At 41.9% G+C, this 20188-nt stretch overlaps 1 protein-coding gene across 3 annotated transcripts in view; it reads left to right on the forward strand.

The window, feature by feature from the left end:
• Window positions 1-17456, forward strand: part of LOC147732445 (uncharacterized) — a 299986-nt gene extending 282530 nt beyond the window's left edge. For all 3 annotated transcript variants that reach the window (XM_086956965.1, XM_086956966.1, XM_086956967.1), the window contains one exon: window positions 4368-17456. In XM_086956965.1, the coding sequence (XP_086813091.1) occupies window positions 4375-5004 (630 nt within the window). In that variant the 5' untranslated portion in view covers window positions 4368-4374 and the 3' untranslated portion in view covers window positions 5005-17456. The remainder of the gene's footprint in view (window positions 1-4367) is intronic.
• The last annotated feature ends 2732 nt before the right edge of the window (window positions 17457-20188 follow it).

Here is a 20188-nt window from a genome sequence, read left to right on the forward strand (position 1 = left end):
GCAGAAAGTTTTTGGGAGGATATTACTGGACAGGATCCAGCTATGGGAAGAGGAAAACCAAATCTTAAGCAATCTACAAGCTGGCTTTAGATCTGGTATTTCCACCATTGATCAGATCTTCCGGTTGCAAGTCGTCTTCTGGAAAACAGTGAGTGTGCAGGGTGGGAGTCTTTACCTCATTTTTGTGGACTTGCGGGCCGCGTTCGATCTGGTCCCCAGGGATAAGCTCTGGAAAGTCCTCCAGGATCTTGGAATGCCCAACTATCTATTGGATGCATTGATCAGGCTACATTCATTGAAATTTGCTCAGGTCAGATGTGGAAAAATGGGAGAATTGTCAGCATGGTTCCCAGAGCAAAGGGGGGTACGCCAGGGGTGCGTGCTGGCTCCTACCCTCTTTAGCCTGTATATAAATGGGCTTGTTAAACATCTCTTAGCCATAAAGGACAAGGATGCCCCAAAGTTATCTACTGGAAGAGTGCCAGCATTAATGTTTGCAGATGACACCCTACTACTGTCACGAACAGCTACTGGCATCCAGCGTGTCCTGGATGGATTTGCTGATTTATGTGCCTTAAGTGGACTGGAAATCAATTTGGCAAAAACCAAATACATGATTTTCAATCCACCAAGGCAAACGCCACCTAATCCTACTCTGAATGGCATACATCTGGAGAGACTTAAAACGTTTGTTTATTTAGGTATTACTCTCAAGGAAGACCTGGGCTGGGATGCACAATTAACTAAATCTGCTTTGAAATTAACACAGACTGTTGGTGGGTTAACAAAAGGGTTAGAACATCTATATTTAAGCCGGCTGCCCCTATTACTGAGATATATACAGTTCAAGCTAGAGCTGCAGCACTATACGGGGCAGAACTATGGGGTCACTGTCGACCGAAAAGTTTGGTAAAAGCTGAAAACACATTTATGAGAGAGCTGTTTGCCCTACCTGTTAGCACCCCATTAGTCCCACTCAGATTTGACCTAGGTTTGCTACCAGTGGAAGAGGAGGCCGCCATGAGGCTTTCAACTTACTGGAGAAGACTCTGGTCTGTCCAAGAACTAGCCCCGTACCGTGCAGAGTTTAAGGAGGTTTGGGTGACCTTGAGGTCAAAGAAAGTGTCCTGGTTATCACACATTAAGGACCTCTGCGAACAACTTGGTCTTTCTGGTCTATGGGAATCCCCTGAGGTAGTCTCTCCTACTATAGCTAGACTTAACCTTGGAAGAAGGTTTAGGTCTAATACCTTGCTGGCACTGCATGCTAACATGGCAGTAGGGAGACTGACTGTTGATTTCCTCAATGTAAAAATGGAATATAAGAAGGAGGAATTCCTTGATAAGATCCGCCCAGTCCAAGCCAGAAAGCTGTACTTACAACTAAGAATGGGTAGTTTGCCACTAAGGTCACTGACTTGTAAATGGGAGGTGAATAAATGTCCACAGTGCCTGCATGTGAAGATCCTACAGAAAATGAAAGTCATGTATTCTTCTTTTGCCCAGCGTATGTGTTGCCCCGAATGAGGTGGATTAAACCCATTTATAGGAATCTGGGCTTTCGTGAATGTGAACTCGCGCTTAGAATACTTAAATATGATACCCACCCACCGATTGTTTTTGCTGTGTCCCGGTTTTTAAACAGTATGTGGATCAAGCGTAGAACTTTTATAATGACTTAATTTTAGATCCCAGTATTCTTTTAACAGTTTGCTGAATCATTTGATAAATACTTAGTCGGTTTCATTCTTATTTTTTAATCATGACTAATTTTTACTGTAAATTATGTGTATATATATATATATGAATTATGTTCTTAACTTATGTACTAAAAGTATTTTATTGTTCACTTTTATTATGATATGTACTTTTATGACCCACAGTGGTCGAAATAAAGTTATCAAAGATGATGATGATTAAACTGATGGTCTTGAGAGCGGGCGAGCTGTGAGCACCGGAGATCGGCACTGCCTGACTCTTAAATGGCAGCTGCCTGGGACAGAGCCCAGAGAACAGTGATCTACTATTGCCTGCTGATGAAAGGCCCGGCCCCACATTTCCTGATGTTGCTGCATGCCTAGCCTTAATGAAGAGTGCACAGCTTTAACGTATTGGAGAGGCTCAGGTCATTGAGATTCAGATCCTACCATATTCTGCCAGAAACAGCCTGCCATGAAAAAGAGTCAGCTTGCCAAACATCTCCCCACCTCACTGTTTGATCGCACTGAAATATAGAAACTAATGAGGGAGGCATGGAACGTGCTGTAGCACTGTCTGAGGAACTAGCTGGACAAGCGCCACGGAGCAAGCACCGCTTGGTGTTTGAATTACGCTCAGAGTTTCCCAGTAACAAAGCGACTGGTGCAGCAGATGGAGCTTTGGCGAGGCCCCTCGGGTGGAAACCATGAATATTGTACTTACTGTGGAGATTGAGCAACATCGCCGATGCCCGGTGGATCTGTTTAGGCAGCTTTAGAGGAGTTTGGCTCTGGTTCACCCCCTAGGCCGGCACCTACCCAGCTGGACATTGGACATAGTTTTTCTTCGTTTCCCTGTTGTGTTTCCTTCATTCCCCCACCTCCTCCCTCCGTGATCCTGTGGCTACCTCCCCTTTCCAGCTTATACGTTAATATCTCTTATTACTGTGTATTCACTGTTTTTCTCCTTACGTTTATTCTTGGCTCCTGTAACTGATGTAATTTTGTAACCTGCAACTTGCTGAGCCTCATGTAAAGCAGCAGTGCCCGAGCAACTTAGACTGATGCCTGGTGGAGCTGTCATATTGAGCTATATAGGAGTTTGGATCTGGTTCACCCCTCGGCCGGCACCTACCCAGCCGGACATCGGACAACATTTTCCTCGCCTCCCCGTTGTGTTTTCCTACCTGCATTCCCTACCCCCGTTTACCATTCCACCTCTACTTCTTCACTCCCCATAAAACGTGTTACGCACTAATAATCTCACATTATTGTGTAATCTCATGTTTTTTCTTTTCTCCTATGTCTATACTTGTCTATGTAATTATGGAACCTGTAACTCACTGATCCTCATGTAAAGCGCTCTGATACCTCCGGGTCTAGCCAGCGCTATATAAAACTTTGCAAATAAATACAATAAAAAAAATTCCAGTGACAACAGCACTAAAATGGACCAAGGTATTAAAATTAGTTGTTGAGCGCATAATTTTTTGTCCAACTGCCTCATAATTTCAGCAGCACTGAATATTACTCAGTATCTGCTAATCCCCCTGCAACCAATATTGCCTCAAAAATATCACATGGATTACTGTAAATTGCAGTCCATGTCAATCTCTGCTTTGGACCTTGATTGATGCTTACAGCAGCATCAAACCAAGATTTATCTGAGAGTCATTGGATGTGGTAGTCAATGTGATGGCTTAAATAGCTGACTGGTCTATATAGAGGAATTGATTCAGATCAGCTGGCTAATGCTCAATGCCTGAATGTTCACTAAAAACTCACCTGTGTCCGACTGGGTTAAACTATGATTTTCTTACTCTACTTTTTGAGAAAGAGATGGTTGAGGGATCTAAGAAAAGATTGTAACAAATGAAGGGCTCAGAGTTATCATGGGGTGCAGCCATTGCCACAGTTGCCAAACATTATATTACAGCTTTACATGGCTAGAGTATGTTATTATTTTGCCCGATTGGGTGCCGTTCTCTAGTAATTGGCCAGTAAGGATCATGGAGTGGAAGTATGTCAGCTTCTTTTAAACAAAAGGTTTACTCTCATGACGAGTGGTGATGTACTGGAAAAAAGAGACCACACTGCAAAATGGCAGCTGTGGCTCTCAGTGGATGCCAGGCTCATGTCTAAACTCACTGTATGAGTCATTTATTAACTGCGCCAGAAACATAAAGAATACATTCTGTAATGGCACAGGAATTATAATGTTGGGCTCCTGATTAGAGCGGCTCTTTGCCTCACCACTAAAGGTATCTGCCGAGTCAAGGGTCAACCTGTAAATTTTGAGACATCAACCCAAAACCTGTCAGCCATAAATCCCGACGATAAATACAGGAAATGTCTAGAGTGCCAGTTCACTATCTATACTTAATATTAGCCCGACATTTTGGTTTCTTGGCTTGATCCAAAAATATTTTAATGCTGTTTAATGTAACACATACGTATTCTTATTAGTAAGAGTAAGGATGGCATAATTGTGAGACCAAGCAATCTATTGATGATCTTGCATCGGGAATAGAGTCTTTACTAGCACCTTCAAAGAGACTAGACAATTGCATTGTGATAACTAGTGCAAGCACTTTGAATTAAGTTGGCAATCATCTCTAGTCCTGCGTCCAAAAATATGAAGTTAATTCAAAACACATTTTTATTTTGCAGGCCGAAAATGTCTCTGGATTTCCATGGATGGGAAATATTCCAAGAAGACGATGTTCACCTAGATGCTGGACAGACACCTGAAACTGGAAAATGCTACACTATGTATCATGGAACGCGTGTTGCTGTAGCACGCTCCATCATCACCAATGGATTAAAACCCTCTGCAGATGGAATGTTGGGTCAAGGGGTTTATATTAGTAGAGATATGAAAAAGGCCCAGAGGTATCCCCTTAAGGTAGCGGCAAAAGACAAAGTTGTCTTGATACTTAATGTAGATGTTGGAAAAGTCAAGAAGATAGACCAAGATAACCATCCAATGCAAAAGAGCTGGCATTCTCAGGGTTATGACACTGCCTGGGTGCCCCCAAATTGTGGCATGAAATCAGTTCCTAGTGGTCTTGAAGAAGACTGTGTTTGGGACCCACTAAGGATCCAAGTTATTGACGTTCAGCATGCTACGGATAACTCCATCCAGGATGACCTGAGATCACTGTTAAAAAAAACTCACCAGAGCAGCCCCGGACAGAGTACAAGAAAATGCCCATTGTGCAGAAAGAATCTTAACCATCAAATATTGCCATGTTGGAAATGTCACAAAAGTATCTGCCCGTATTTGTCCAAACATGTGTGCAAATAGCCCACAAGGACAAATCAGCCATCAAGTTGTTGTGAATACCATTTTTTGTGGAGATGTTGTTAGCTAAATTGTAAATACCACCTAACCTAAGACTCTTTTGGTCTCTGCATCTGTGATTGCTGTTGTGCATTGTGTACACTGAAAAACTCAGCCGGTAGGTTTAGGTGTTTCCAAGCGAGGTACGCCAATCCGTGGCTATGACATAACGTCAATGGATTTACAGCAGTGGGGAAGAACAAGGCGTGGTTTATTATCGTCCTTCTATAAATAAAAATTCTGTATATAAATGATAGTTTCAGACATGTTTTACAAAAAAACATGAAATACGAACTCAGAGTCTAGTTTAAGGTTTCTAAGCACACTTGTAACATGGCTTAGTAGACAGAAGAGGTAAGAGTGAAAAGCCAGACTGGATAGATTCGGTTTAGGACTGTCACTTCTAACATCTATTTAATTATAATTGTTTACGGCAAGTCCCGATATTAATTGAAGTGATACAAAGGAAAAGTTGGTAAGTTGATATCTTGAAGTCCGATGTCTCGGGTAAACTGAAAAACCAACAGAAAATTCCTTTTCATTTTCCTTTATTAGTGTTGTCATAAATCAAGACTTTTAACAAGGAGTGAAATCGTTCCACTTTGTTTACAGGGTTTACATCTAAATAATGAGTTTAGCTGCATTAACCACTGATTATTTGTTTATATTTCAAGCATTGAAGGGTCTTTCAGTTTCACATTTTGGCACTTAATTGTCTTTAATACACATTACAATGAACTTGTTCAATGCCATTTTACGCTCTCCAAATTGAATATGCTTTGTGTAGTTGAAAAAAAAACATTTGTCTTTGTACACTGATCCAAAAAAATATCGATTATGTTCTTGAATATTTACTGATATTTAAAATGGCTCCAGATTTACCAATCAAAAGTTATTTTTAGTTATCTTAAGTGGTGTTCAGCACCTTTTCATCATTTGAACTTTCACCAAACATTTCATGAATAAGTTGCGGGGTCTAGATATTTTCTTTATAAAATGAACCCTCTAACGATTTCATTACACAGACTTGTTATTGATTTGTTCAACTGAATAATTTTAATAGGAAGTTTTGTGGACAAGTAAATAACATATTTCAGTAAGGCCATGTTTAAAACTGTGAACATTTCTCACAAACCTTAAAGTGCTCTATTTGTTGTAAACGTCTTCAATATGTACAATTTAATTTTTTATCAGCGATCCAACGTTACAACAAAAAAATCTAGAAGTCTAGCCAAACATTTTCGTTTTGTGAGAAACTTACTTTATTTTTAGGTATTCAAGAAAGTGTAAGAGTGAGGGGCCTTTCATGGATGCTGTTGGTGATAGTTGCTCTGCGAAATAGCTCCTGGCAGAACAAACTCAGCCGTGCTGAATCTGACATGATCCTTGCACCAGATCATCAAAGTGAATGCTGAGGAAGCAGTACGGCGAAAATCCTCCTATGAAGAGTGAAGTCGGAAACCCAAGGTGGAAGATTGCAGCGGTTGTGGCTAGGATTTATGGTCGAGCCAGCGCTATGCCTGATGTGGGCCTGGAGATGATTGTTGCTGAAGCCCAGAATAGGGGCACTCTAATCGGAAGATCCTGATACCTTAGGGAAGAATGTAGGCTGAGTGAGAGATGCAGACTTAGCAGACATTCAAGGTTCACAGTGTGGCATTGCGCTCTACGCAAAGCTGCTGATGGGCTGGAGAGAAATAGAGTCCTATAAACCACTGAGGACTTGAGACCCGGGCCTCTTCTCAATGGAAAGATGTAACACCGTGTGCAAGTCAGACTCCTAAGGTAAACCACCAAGTCCTGTAGGGAGAGGGGTATATTTAGACTTTATTCCCCAAATCTCAAGATGTCTAGAACAGTGAGGGCGGAGAACAGGGCGTAAGTCATAAAAAAAGAAGTTAGGAATTATCACAGGAAATTACATGATGGTGTGTGACATCACAGGAATTGACATGCCAGTCTGTGAAATAACAGGAATTGACATTACATGTTCAGCAGGTCTATCATTTGAGCGTTTTTGCAAGATTTAACAATTGAAGGTGCTCAGGTCTTAAGCTGTGACCTGAGGTCCCTGTCTGAAGGAATTAACAGCCCAAATGTCCACATTTTGGACATTTGTTGTAGAGTCTTCCAGTGGAGCAGGTTGAATCAATCCTTGGCTAGACATCATTCTCTTTGAGTCTTATGCAGGTATATCTTGCAAGCTGGGTTGTACTCCGCAACTTTTCAGAATCGAACTGTGATCTCTTGTTCGCATTTCCAAAGAAATCCATGATGCTGGATTTGCATTTGCTTATTTCTGTAGAAATCTGAAAGCATGGGATCAGCTATATTTTGTTGCATTTGTCACTCTCTTATATTCACCTATGGTTGGTTAGCAGAAAAAATTACAAAGTTGCTTGGCAAAAATATTTTCAGTCTACTGGGCCTAGGTGGCTTACTTTGCACTTAGAAAAATGTTGTGGTTTAGAAATACATTGTTTAATCTTCCCCTATTAGCCACTCATCCTGGATTGTGGTGGTATTAAAATAAATGAAGAGGAAGTCACAAAAATGCCCTTTAAAAAAAAACATTCCCCTCAATTAGCAATTAATGGTCTTCAAACCTAGTCTTGTAAAATTGCTCATTTAGGTTCCATGTAATGTATGAACATTACTAGGGTTTGTGGTCATAAATGAACCAAACATTTTCAGGCAAGGATTACCCGTGCTTTTAACCTATCTTGGCTACCACTGATGCATCCTCCACTCTAGGGAGAGAAGACAAGGTTTCCTGTCTGGCAGCAGCTGCCGGTGCGGCTTTCTGATGATCTGTGTTGTATCCTAGGTGTGCATGGGACACAACACAGCCCTGCTGTGTTGAAGGATGGACCATGGTAGGTGTGAGCAGAACAAGGTAATGGGGTTTGAGACATACACATAAGGTAGGGGGCTCTGTTGATTAGGATGGCTCTCAAGATAACATCTGTAATCTGTGGCACAAATAGAACACTACACATTAGGCAATTGTAAGACTTTTTTGTAGTTGAAAGAAAGGTGGCATCCTGCTGCCATAGTCATTCTTTCCTTAGAAACAACACTGAGGCATCAATAGATATCCGTCTTCAGGACCCAAATATTAATATTTGAAGAGGTTGAAGTGATTTTGGATGTTGGCAGAACAGCGGGTTGCCTTTATTGAAAGTTAGATCAGGTTCCATGAAACAATTTTTGGTCCCCAATATACAGAATAAAGAAAATAGATTGAAGATCTTGTTATCATAGTAAGTGAAAGGGTGTTAACATAAGTACAGGGATGAAGAAGTGAGAATCAGAGTACTAATGATAACTAGTAAGCAATCAATCCATGATATCCTCATCCCCATTCTAGTCCCATTCCTTACTCAATGAGGCCATATATGTAATTGGCAATGCTTAGCTATACTTTTTATTTGGAAGCAAAGAACTGGGGTTAATATACAGAATCCTCATACTGCTACAGCGAGCCAACAAATCAACAGGGAGAGCAAAGCCAGACCAGAGGCCAGGAGTCCAGCTTGGGTCTAAGAGGCTGTGCATTAGGCGAGCTCTTTAACATGCAGCAGATATCAGAATATGACAATGCCCTTTTAAAATAAAAGAAATGCATTTCTGTAACATGCTGAATCCCTTACACGTGTACGTCGGATAATATCACTGCATTGAGACCTTTGAAAAGTGATCATTTTAAACCTGAAATTAGAAACATCCCTGCTCGTCTGCCCTGACGACAAAGCCACTAAGAGGAAAGTCAATTGTAAAGGTGGGGCTTATCCCGGGCCCTCTAGCTAAGACAGACAGTCATCTGCTCGAGCTTTCAGTGGCAGTCGTGGCTGCTACCTGGTAGCAACAGTGGGGTGGATGGGGGGCGGGGGGGGGGGGAGTCGGGGTAAAAAAAATCACTTACCTCCCAATTAGCTGGCCGGCTGCTGCTGCCTCTCCTGCGTCCTCGTTTCTTGGGAGAAACAGGAAGTAGGAAGCACCAGGGCTCCCACGTTCCCTGCAGCCAATCACAATGCTGCAATGTGATTGGTCTGAGCGCTGTGACACAGCACTCAGCCAGGGGCTGGAGGGGTGGGCATGTTCTCCACACAATCTGTAATGCAGCCTGCATAGAGAACAGGGAATGTGCGCATGACTGTTTTGGACGGCCCGAGAGGGCCTACCAAACAGTCATTGCGCACTTCGAGGGTTGTACCTCTCCTCCCCTGCTCTGCAACCTACCTCCCCCCCTCACGCAAACTGCTGCTGCAGGAGGACATAACCAAATGATAATAACATTAGTTATTATCATTTTTTTCCCTTTCTTTTGCTGCTTCAAGGCAGTGGGGCGACGTTCCTCTGCCTCAGCAGAGAAGCCACCACTGACCTCCAGTCATAAATATTGGATTTTGCTCGGGTCACACCCAACAGAAAACAGTTTAAAATAATACATCTTCTGTGGGCTCTAAAGGGGTTCTTAGTTGGAAACAGAAGCATTGACTCCTGAATTTACGAATCAGCACCAATCAGAAACCCCCTCCATGCTTAGCAGATCCTGCATGATGTGCAGTGGAGAACTGGTCAACAGTGAAACAAAAGGTGCTGTTCTCAAGCTGTTACATGCTTGTAAAGTGCAGCTGCACAAAATGGGGTGAAATGATTAACATGCAAGGTAGGTGTGATGTATTTCAGTTAGGATGGCCTTCGAATGTGCAAAGTGATTGGATGATTGTGCATAACTTGAGTACATGTACATAGCTGCCAAGTTTTCAGAATGCTTCTGTGACATTTCCATGGTTTCAGTGTACCATGAGTAACATTCAATGACAAAATAATTGACACTTAGAGTGACACTCTCATGTCAGTAAAATTAAGCTACAAAGTGCTTGGAAAGCAATAGATATCAGAAATTGCACCCTTTTGAGCAATGAGAAGCTTTTGAAACTGCTGCAAAACACCTTAAATAAAAAGTCGCTTATGTCCAGGCTAGAATAAAGATGAGGAAAATCGCCATAAGCTGTACATACTTTAACAGAAAATCTCAGGAGAGATCTCTTTAAAGGGTGTTCTGGAGCTGCCTCGAATTGATAATTAAAGTAAACAAAGACAGAAAGGCCATGCTAAAAATGAATGCAGATTGGTATGTAAATGTAAATGTAAATGTACAGGAATATATATAGCGCAAATCACCAACCGGTCTCTAAGCGCTTGCTTAGGGAACACGTCCTGGTATTCCCCTGTGAGATAGCCCCGGCAGGGTATCCGCAAGGTGAAAGCCAGGCATCCCACCGCGAGGGGCCGTTGTATATGTAAAGTTCTGTTTAAATCTCATTTCCAGATCTTTACAGAATGTTGAAACGAACATGGCAGCCCTAATCTCTGCCTCGAAGTGCAACACAGCACATATTGATGGAACCTACTGTAGGACCATTTCACCTACTACTACAATACCAAACCGATATGTAACCGAATTCACAATTACACACAGTTTGTTCTCATTACAAGACTTGTTTCCTCAAGGCTCACTGCCAACAGAAACAGTACTACGCTCACCAATTGAGGGTCGACCACAATCCACCATCACTCACTACAATCACACTACCCCTTTTCTCACTCTCCGTCCCCAAACACCCTTCATTCTCACATCTACCGATGCCTCCAGGAGCAACAAACTCACAACTAACAATCCCCCCAAGGCCAATCTTAACAGCATGGTCTCTAACCTCAGCCCCCTGCGACTGTTATCCCCACAGACACTCCCCTCTCCACCCCTGAGAATCTGAACCCTCCCCCACATCCTTCCCCTACCACCTAAACAGACCCTGTTCCCACGACTCCTACTTCCCCTTGGTCTAACGTCATTCCCAATCCAGTGGTCTCTATCCTCCCCTCTACTACTGTACCACCCCCTTCCACTGTCACACCCCCACATACACAACCCACCTCTATCCTCTATAACACACCCCGGAACTCCGATAGCCTTTCTTTAATTTCTCCTCCTCCTCACCTGGTCTCTAGTCCCACTTCTCCTCCTCTGAATTCCTTGATTGGGAACATTACTAATCCGGCACCCTGCGTCCAACCTCTCCCCTCTCCTAATCCCAAGGACCTCACAGACTCTCCCCTCTCTACCCCTGATAATCGGAACCCTCCCTCAAAATCTTCCCCTACCACCTACACTGTCCCTGTTCTCCCGACCCTTACTTCCCACCTGTCAAATGTAATTTCAAATCCTGTGGTATCTCTCCCCCCCTCATACCACAGCATTCTCCCCCCCCCTCCGATGTCGCACTCCCACAACCGCCAATCTCGCTGACATTGCCCGGAACCCTGACGTCCGTCCCAGAATTTCTCTTCCTCCTCACTTGGGCACCAGCCCCACCTCTCCTACTCTGAACTCATCGAATAGGAACAATTACAATACCGACTCCCAGCATACAAACTCCCCCCTCTCCTAATCCCATGGACTCCATCCAACTCGCACCCCTGCTCAACCTCCCTCCATAGACCCCAGTCATCCTCAACCCCTGCCTAAAACCTTAAACTTCCTCAGCTCTATAGCACAGCAACTGAACAGAATGGAGCAGAACATTAACTCCCTTGCTGCTGATTTACTTCACTTACAAGACCTTCTCAACAGGGCCACTTTATATGATCTTTACCCAGCTTGTTAGCTTAGGAGGTAATAGTTAGGCACAGATATAGAACATTGCGAACACTGTTTTCCTTCTTCTTATTATACATCCTAGCGCCCTTAATATTGCTTTTCCTCCTTTCAGTATACTGTCTAGATAAGGATCATCTAGATAAGTAGGATGGAAGGTATAAAAACTTTGAGCTATACAGAAGATCAGTTCAACAAAATCATAAATGGCCCTCCTGTAAAAAATATCTCTACAGTCCGCCTTGACAAGTCAGATGAAGAACAGTGGCGTGTTCTATGGAATTTAAAAAAGAAGTCAGAGCCGAGTTACATGCAGAATTCCTGGTAGAATACTGCAAGAAAGGAGTGATACCTAAGGGTCTACAAGTGATAAACGAACCGGGTATTTTCATAAATAACAGAAAATTTATAGAAAATTGGACTTTGGTGGCAAATCGCTGCAGTCGCGATTGGATATTACTCATTATCGAGTCTGCACACGAAGTGCTAGTGGTGGAACGAAAAGAAATAGAAGAGCTTGAAACCCAACTAAATAACTACTCAGCACTTCTAGATGTTAAACAAAAACTGGAAGAAATAGAAAAGGACATCTCGGGTTACACTGATTACTTAGTAAACAAAAAAAGTAATAAACTACGTAAAGACATCACAAACTATAATCCTGAGTATGTCTATCCCTACTTGCAGAAAGATTTCTACGAGAGACCGAAAGAAAATTACCCACAACGTAGACCATGGCAAAATCAACCTCGCACTTTCCAAAAGAGAAAAGTGAAGTTCTTTGATACCTCGTATACCAGTTCTGACTCTGAGGGGGAACAACAAAAATAACAGCAGAAATAATAAAGATAGGGAAACAGCAAACACCCCCAACCCTGAAGGCCTTTCTTTTTTGGAACAGCGCCAACAAAACTTTGGTCCCCCAAGAGGGAGAGGAAGAGGACGTGGGAATTACAATGCGACACCTCAATTCCTACGACGTCCAAATACACGGAGCCAGAAAAATTGGGACTAATTAGTCCTAATAAAGCCCCTATAATCAACCTTTCTAAACATACACTTACAAACCAGGAAATTACACTGTTAGAAAAAGGCCTAGGGTTTGCCGTTGCATCTAAAATTGATAGATACGCCTTAGAAAGGGACCTCCAAAGCTTTTTTAGAAAAATCAGATTAGCAATCTTTTTTGAGGGCAAAGTAAGGCCTCCCAGTCAGAACAAATCAGGTCTTAAAAACAATTCCTCTTGGACCCCCAGCATCAGTATGCTACCCAAAGATATTGAAGCTTTCGAGCGAAGCGTGGACAAGAGCGTGGATGATCTTTTAAAACACAAACATTGGATCAACCACAACCTTAGCAAGGAAGGGGCACTAGCATTACAAACCCTGCAGAACAACGCCGAGCTTACAATCAAACCGGCAGACAAGGGGGGAGGGATTGTGGTGATGGACACCACTGATTACAACAACCGAATGCAAAGCCTACTACAAAATAAAGATCATTACAACACAGCACAGATGAGTGAGTGGACATCTCTCAAAATATCTATTTCTACCCTTATAAAACAAGCAAGAGATGATGAAATCATCTGCGAAGAGGAATATGCATTACTTAACAATCAAGACCCCACCATCCCGGCTCTTTATGGACTTCCTAAAGTCCATAAAGATATCTCCAACCCCCCTATGAGGCCTATTGTATCAAGCATTGGCTCGCTTACAGAACCGCTTAGTAAATACGCAGACGTTTTTCTGCAACCCCTGGTAGTGGCCCAAAAGGCATACATTAAAGATACCTCTAATATCATCCAGAAAATTGAAGGCCTAGAATTTAACCCCAATTCTCAGTTTCTAGTAACGCTAGACATCGAAGCGTTATATTCAAACATACCTCAAAATGCAACCATAGAAATTATTACATCCATAATTAACACTGAAGTTAGGGACAACACCGCTCATGAACTGTTCATCATAGACTGTATCACCCTGGTACTTAAAAACAATCTTTTTTTATTCAATAAACAACTATATAGACAGACCAAGGGCACCAGCATGGGGGCTACCTGTGCTCCTAGCCTGGCCTGTCTATATGTATCCAATTTTGAAGAACAACATATTTATAATGTTGTATCACCATTTTACGAGAACATCTCTATGTGGTCTCGTTATATAGACGACGTCTTTTTCATCTGGGCGGGTTCTATTGACACCCTCAGAGAGTTCATTACTTGGTTAAACCTGGGCGATAGCAACCTAAAGTTTACTTCCCACATTGACAATCAGAGTTGTGAATTCCTAGATCTTATTATTAAACATACTGGAGGGCATCTCAGTGTGGAACTCTTTACAAAACCACTGACCGAAATACGATGTTACATCATAACAGTAACCACCCTCCCTGTCAGGTTAACAATATCCCATTCGGTCAATTTCTTAGACTGAAAAGAAACTGTACAACACCCCAGGATTTTGAAAAACATGCGGCTGTATTGAGAACTAAGTTTATAGAATGCGGTTACCCCAAACGACTGATAAGGAACTCCTATAAGCGTGCCAAATACTATAATAGGGAGAATTTATTTTTACCCAAAGAGAAACAAGAAGTCACCTCACAGCCCATAATATTTGTGACCAATTATAATCCAATAAGCAACAAACTGAAAAACATCATAAATAGGAATTGGCACTTAATTAATGATAAACAAAACAAAAGACTCCCTAAACCTATGTTTTCCTATAGGAGGAACCGTACAATTCGCAATAGTCTTGTACATACATATAGAGAGACCAAAATGAATAACCAGCCCTGCATAGATAATGCACCTCTACCAACCAGGACATTCCCTTGTACAGGATGTGGTAATTGTAAAGATATCATCTGAGGGAACAATATCAAAATCAAAGATGTAGTGATCAGATCAACTAGTTTCATGAACTGCAGAACAAGAAATGTCATTTATCTTATAAGTTGTCCATGCAACCTCATCTATATTGGTGAAACATCGAGAGAGGTGCGTATCCGACTCAATGAGCACAGATCAGCCTTACGCACCGACAAGAAAGGTGCACCGTTAACTGAGCATTGGAGGACAGCAAAACATGAGATCAAGGATCTCCGTTGGTGCTGCCTAGAGACCGTTACTATCAACTAAAGAGGAGGAAACCTTACTCAAAAAATGAAAAGACGTGAACAATTTTACATGTCACAATGCAATAGTGTACGTATGGGACTTAATAGCAGAGAGGACTGGGAAAGGATAGTGTAAACAGTAAACATATAGAACCAGCCCAAATAACACATGTTATATGACATTCTTAATACCCCTGCTTGAGATACACCAAAATCCCTTCATTGCGAACAAAGACAATGTAAGACTGAATTAAATCTGCACCTGCTACTGATATTATATGAGTCCAACGTCCGCCATAGCCATACAATTAGCACATAGCATCTGCCTCCATGAGTATTGATTGGATGGCATATGCTATTCTTAATATCTTCTTACTTATGATCTCACACATTGCAAATAACTGCTCGAGATACACCAAAATCCCTTTATTGCAAACAAAGACAATGTAAGACTGAATTAAATCTGCACCTGCTACTGATATTATATGAGTCCAAAGTCCGCCATAACCATACAATTAGCACATAGCATCTGCCTCCATGAGTATTGATTGGATGGCATATGTTATTTTTAATATCTTCTTAATTATGATCTCACACATTGTAAATAACAAGTAAAAAGAAGTGCTATAGTCCCTATAATTTCGAGACCTTGCACGTTTGTATTGCATTCTTTAGCATCAACAATATGGATATTGTCAGTATATGCAAAGTAGCAGCCGCAACTGCCATATAAAGAGCCAAAAGCCTTACATGTTCGGCACTAATATTATAAAGGTTTTATGGCGTTTTGACGAAGTCAAAGATTCCAGTGGTCGGCATTTTCGGAAAGGGTAAAGTTTTGGCGGCTTAGCGAATCAAAACACACGTGACCAAGGAAGAGCCTATCAGCAGGCTAGTCACATAGAACCAATCACGCGATGTATAATATAAAGGCTGCTAAACATCTGAGGCAAAGATATTCAAGAAGTATAGAACCCCCGATACGCCGCCGGAATAGGAGCAGGGAGGCCGAATCTAAGGAGCCAGGTAAGCAACTGCATGCGCGAATAGACCTTTCTTCTAAAACGCATTAGAGGCATGAGTCTCTGTTATGAGTAAATGCGCTAGCGATATTGAGCATAATGCCACTACCGAGCACTTTAGTCTAATGTAATACGGCTTAAATGATCTGAAAAGGAAGCGTAGTGATCCGAAAGTATAACTACCGCCCTAAACGTAAAGCTAAATACAAATGTCACTGCAGCCATAAAAAATGTGCGAAGCGGTAACGAGCGGTACACGCTCGATATCATCACAAGCCATTTAACAACGGCATCCTTTGACTAAGGCATAACGGATGCAATAATCTACACAATGGTGAAACCGAGCGTTAGATACTCACTAAAACACACGCTCTGTGTAATCATAAGCGCGTGAATGTTAATGTATTTGATTATGAGAAACATGTGGCGAAATTAGGAGCAGGATGTTCATAAAATCCGAAAAATAAATTCCTAAATAGAATGCTACTGTGTTTCCAATAACAACGGCAATAGGTGGTAGATCACAATAAAGACCATTGAGAGAAAACCATGAAATAGAAGTAGGCATTTCTATTAAGATAGAGAAACCATTACCAATACCCTTTCTCTTCTCATCAGACTATGTGAAGAAAACCCCATGCTGAACAGACACACGATAAAGGCAAGCCAACCAAAAGGGCATTTGTCAACTAGGTGCCAGTCAATTAAATCTGGGTAAGTGTATTTATAATTATCCATGTAGACCACTAGGTATCACTCCCATCAAGACAATATAGTGATATTTTGCACTTCTATGCAGCAAATTTGATTAGAACAATATCGGTGGCTCCTATTACCAGAGCGTGAGCACCATTGTCAATAATCAGAAGGTATGGGCATTATTCACTTACCAGTCTTTATAAACACCCCCAGAGTTTGTTTTCTCTAATGGAATGAACTAAAAGAGTAGGCATGATACGTGAATGTGTTGTTATTGACCTACAGATACCAGAATTCCTTATATCATATAGAGAATTCTTAAAGCAAGCAGTACATCTAAACCCGGATCATACAATCGGGCTGTTCTTCCTTGATTAATCTGGATGAAACACGTAATCTCAGGTAAAAATGTAATCGATACATGTCACAATACAGTTGAGTGACAACAGTATGGAGAGATATTATTGGTATTACACAATCTGGGATTTAGGAATTGTGCCTTTAGTATAAATGTTTGTTTTTGATGATACCAATACAGAAAACCCACCAATGATAAACTATGTGTAGATAGGACAACAGTGCAATATGTGTAGAAAGGCTAATCCTGAACTAAAGAGCTAAAAAGAGATGTTTTTAAATGAGTTGTAGATCAATGTTACTTTATGATAAATTAGTAATTGTGTGTTTTCTTCTAGAACTGGTCCTGAAGAAGGTTGTTAAATAGTTTCTCCAAACCGAAACGCTGCGTCGACCCTTGTTCTTGTGAACATTTTAACTAAAATTGTATTTTTGTGTATATGTTTTGATTCTATTTTTTTTAATTAACTGAAAATTCTTTTAAAATATTTATGTAAGCATATCTCTCTTTTGAATAAACACACACATGTATTTTTTGAAAACACCTTTGCCTTTCTTGTCTAAATTTGATTAATAATGAGCGATTCTATGTGATATGTATTGGTTGTTTTACAGTGCTGACATATATTGAGTTGGATGTCTCTGAAAATTGTGAGGTTTTGATCCATTGTGAGATGGGTATTCTCAAAAACAGGTTAGGGCACTACATGATTAACATTAACCATCTTGATGGTCAGTCAAGTGGACTTTTTGTTCCTTATCACTCACCTAGACCCCCTGCTCAATACACCTCTATCCACCTAACTCCCCACATCATCGAGGCTCCCCGTCCTCTCTCTTGCATGCTCCGAAACTGCAGATCAGCAGTACAACACGCTACTGACATTGCTGAAGCTCTTCTCGCTGAAGAAATTGAGATCGCCTTCCTCACAGAATCCTGGCTCAATGCCCACTCCACCCCATTCTTGACATTCTCAACCCTCCAGGGTACAACCTCATCAGACAAGACAGGCCGATCAAAACGGGGGGGACTAGCCATTATTCATAGAGACGGAATACAGATTACCAAACTCAATCCTGCAGAATACCTATCGTTTGAATACCTAGGCGTCAAACTCACCACCAAGGGCACCCCACCAATCAAATTCCACACCATCTACCATCCTCCTGGAGAGTGTACCCTTTTCCCTGACGAACTAACAGACCTAAAAACATGATTCTCCTTGTCAGACACCAAAGACGTGTTCTTCAGTGACCTCAATATCCACTGGAACGACCCAGAAGACTCCAATGTCCTGAACCTCTCCAACCCTCTGGAAATACATAACCTCAAGAAACTCTGCAATAAACCAACTCACATCAAAGATGCAACACTAGATGCGATAATAACAATCAACGATCTGATCTCCTTGTAAGAGATTACTCCCATTTACTGGTCCGACCACCACCTCATTCTGTTCAAGATTGACACAATTGCAAGCCCCTAACCTAGTTGTGTTGTCAAACCTAAACTCTTAACCAGAAACATCAAAGAAATACCTCTATCCAAACTTGAAACCAAGATTCATCCCCTTCTTCAACTCCATTCCTCATCATGGACGGCTGATGACCTCACCTCTCACTTCAACTCAAGAATGACAGAGGTCTTAGACCAAGTAGCTCCTCTCAAACTCAAACAACTGAGGAGAACCAAATCAACAATCATCAACGCCTCTCTCACCTCAGGCTGTGACCCAGACTCGCTTCAACTAGAACAAATCACACTCATTCTCAAGAAACCTGGGGCTGACCCGAATGATCTTAAAAACCTCAGACCTATCTCTAACCTCCCATTCCTTGGAAAAATATTGGAGAAACGTGTCCTCCTCCAACTCAATAATCACATTGATAAATTCAACCTCCTTGATGCCTTGCAATCTGGTTTCAGAAAAGGCTGTAGCACAGAAACAGCTATGCTCAACATCGCCGACGACATTCACAAGGCCCTAGACGAAGGTGATGCCTGCCTACTCATCCTTATTGACCTATCTAAGGCATTCAACACAGTAAACCATCCAGCCCTTTCGGAGACCCTCTCGAAATGGTCCGGCTTTGATGGCACAGCACTAAAATTGTTCACCTTCTTATTTCAACCCCGCTCACAACAAATTAAAATTAACTCCTGTCTCTCAAAGCCAACTAAAGTCACATTTGGGGTCCCGCAAGGCTCGATCCTCTCCCCGTCCCTCTTCAATCTCTTCATGGAGCCCCTCACAATCATATTGAAAAAAAAACTGAGTGAATTACCACCTTTACGCGGACGACACCCAAATCTCTTTCAGGGTCACGTCTCCCAGAGACATCCAACTCCTCAATACCACCCTAACCGAGATACAAACTTGGTTCTACGTTAACCACTTAAAGCTCAACCCAGACAAAACGGAACTAATCCTATTCTCTCCAAAAAGTAACCATCGTCCAATCCAAGAGTGGCTCAAGAATCTGGTTGCCCTAAACTGCCCCTTATACTATCCGACTCAGTTAAGTCTCTTTGCATCACTCTTAACAAGAACTTATCAATGGAGGTTCACATCAAAAACTCTGCAAAAAGTTCTCTCTTCTCTCTTAAACACCTCAAGAAACTGAAACATTTTCTACCCCACGATGACCTCAAGACAGTAGTCCAATCCCTAGTTCTCTCTAAAATCGACTACGGGAACGCCATCTTACAGGAACTCCAAAAGCTCACCTAGCCCCTATAAGAGCAGTGCTGAACATATCCGCTCGACTCGTATCTGGATTTAAAAGATTTGAGCACATCACTCCAGCTCTAAAGTACCTCCATTGGCTCCCCATGGAAGGGAGATGTATCTATTAATTGGCCTGCATCACACACAAAACCCTTCACTCTCCCGACCCCAACTACCTAAATAACGAGCTGAGTAGAGCAGGTCAATCCATAACACCAAGAAGCTCCAACTCACTCCTTCTTATTCCTCCGAAATTGAAAAAGAAAACCCCCCACACCGATCGTTTTCTGGCAACGCTCCCAGGATATGGAACGCTCTCCCTGGAGTTCTCAGATGCAACCTCTCCTTCTCCTGTTTCAAAAGGGACCTGAAACTCCATCTCCTAAACAAATACTTTCATGACCAACGTCAACTAACCTAGTCTTCTTTATACGAGTTGTCTCCCCTCTCTCTAGACATTCAAGAATAGTGGGTGACCGGACCATGTCACCCTCGCCTTATCTTTTATTGCTCTCTCCGCCTCCGCTCCACTGCATATTTATTTCCC

Source organism: Lissotriton vulgaris, chromosome 2_1 (assembly GCF_964263255.1).
Source record: "Lissotriton vulgaris chromosome 2_1, aLisVul1.2, whole genome shotgun sequence".
Lineage (NCBI taxonomy): Eukaryota > Metazoa > Chordata > Amphibia > Caudata > Salamandridae > Lissotriton > Lissotriton vulgaris.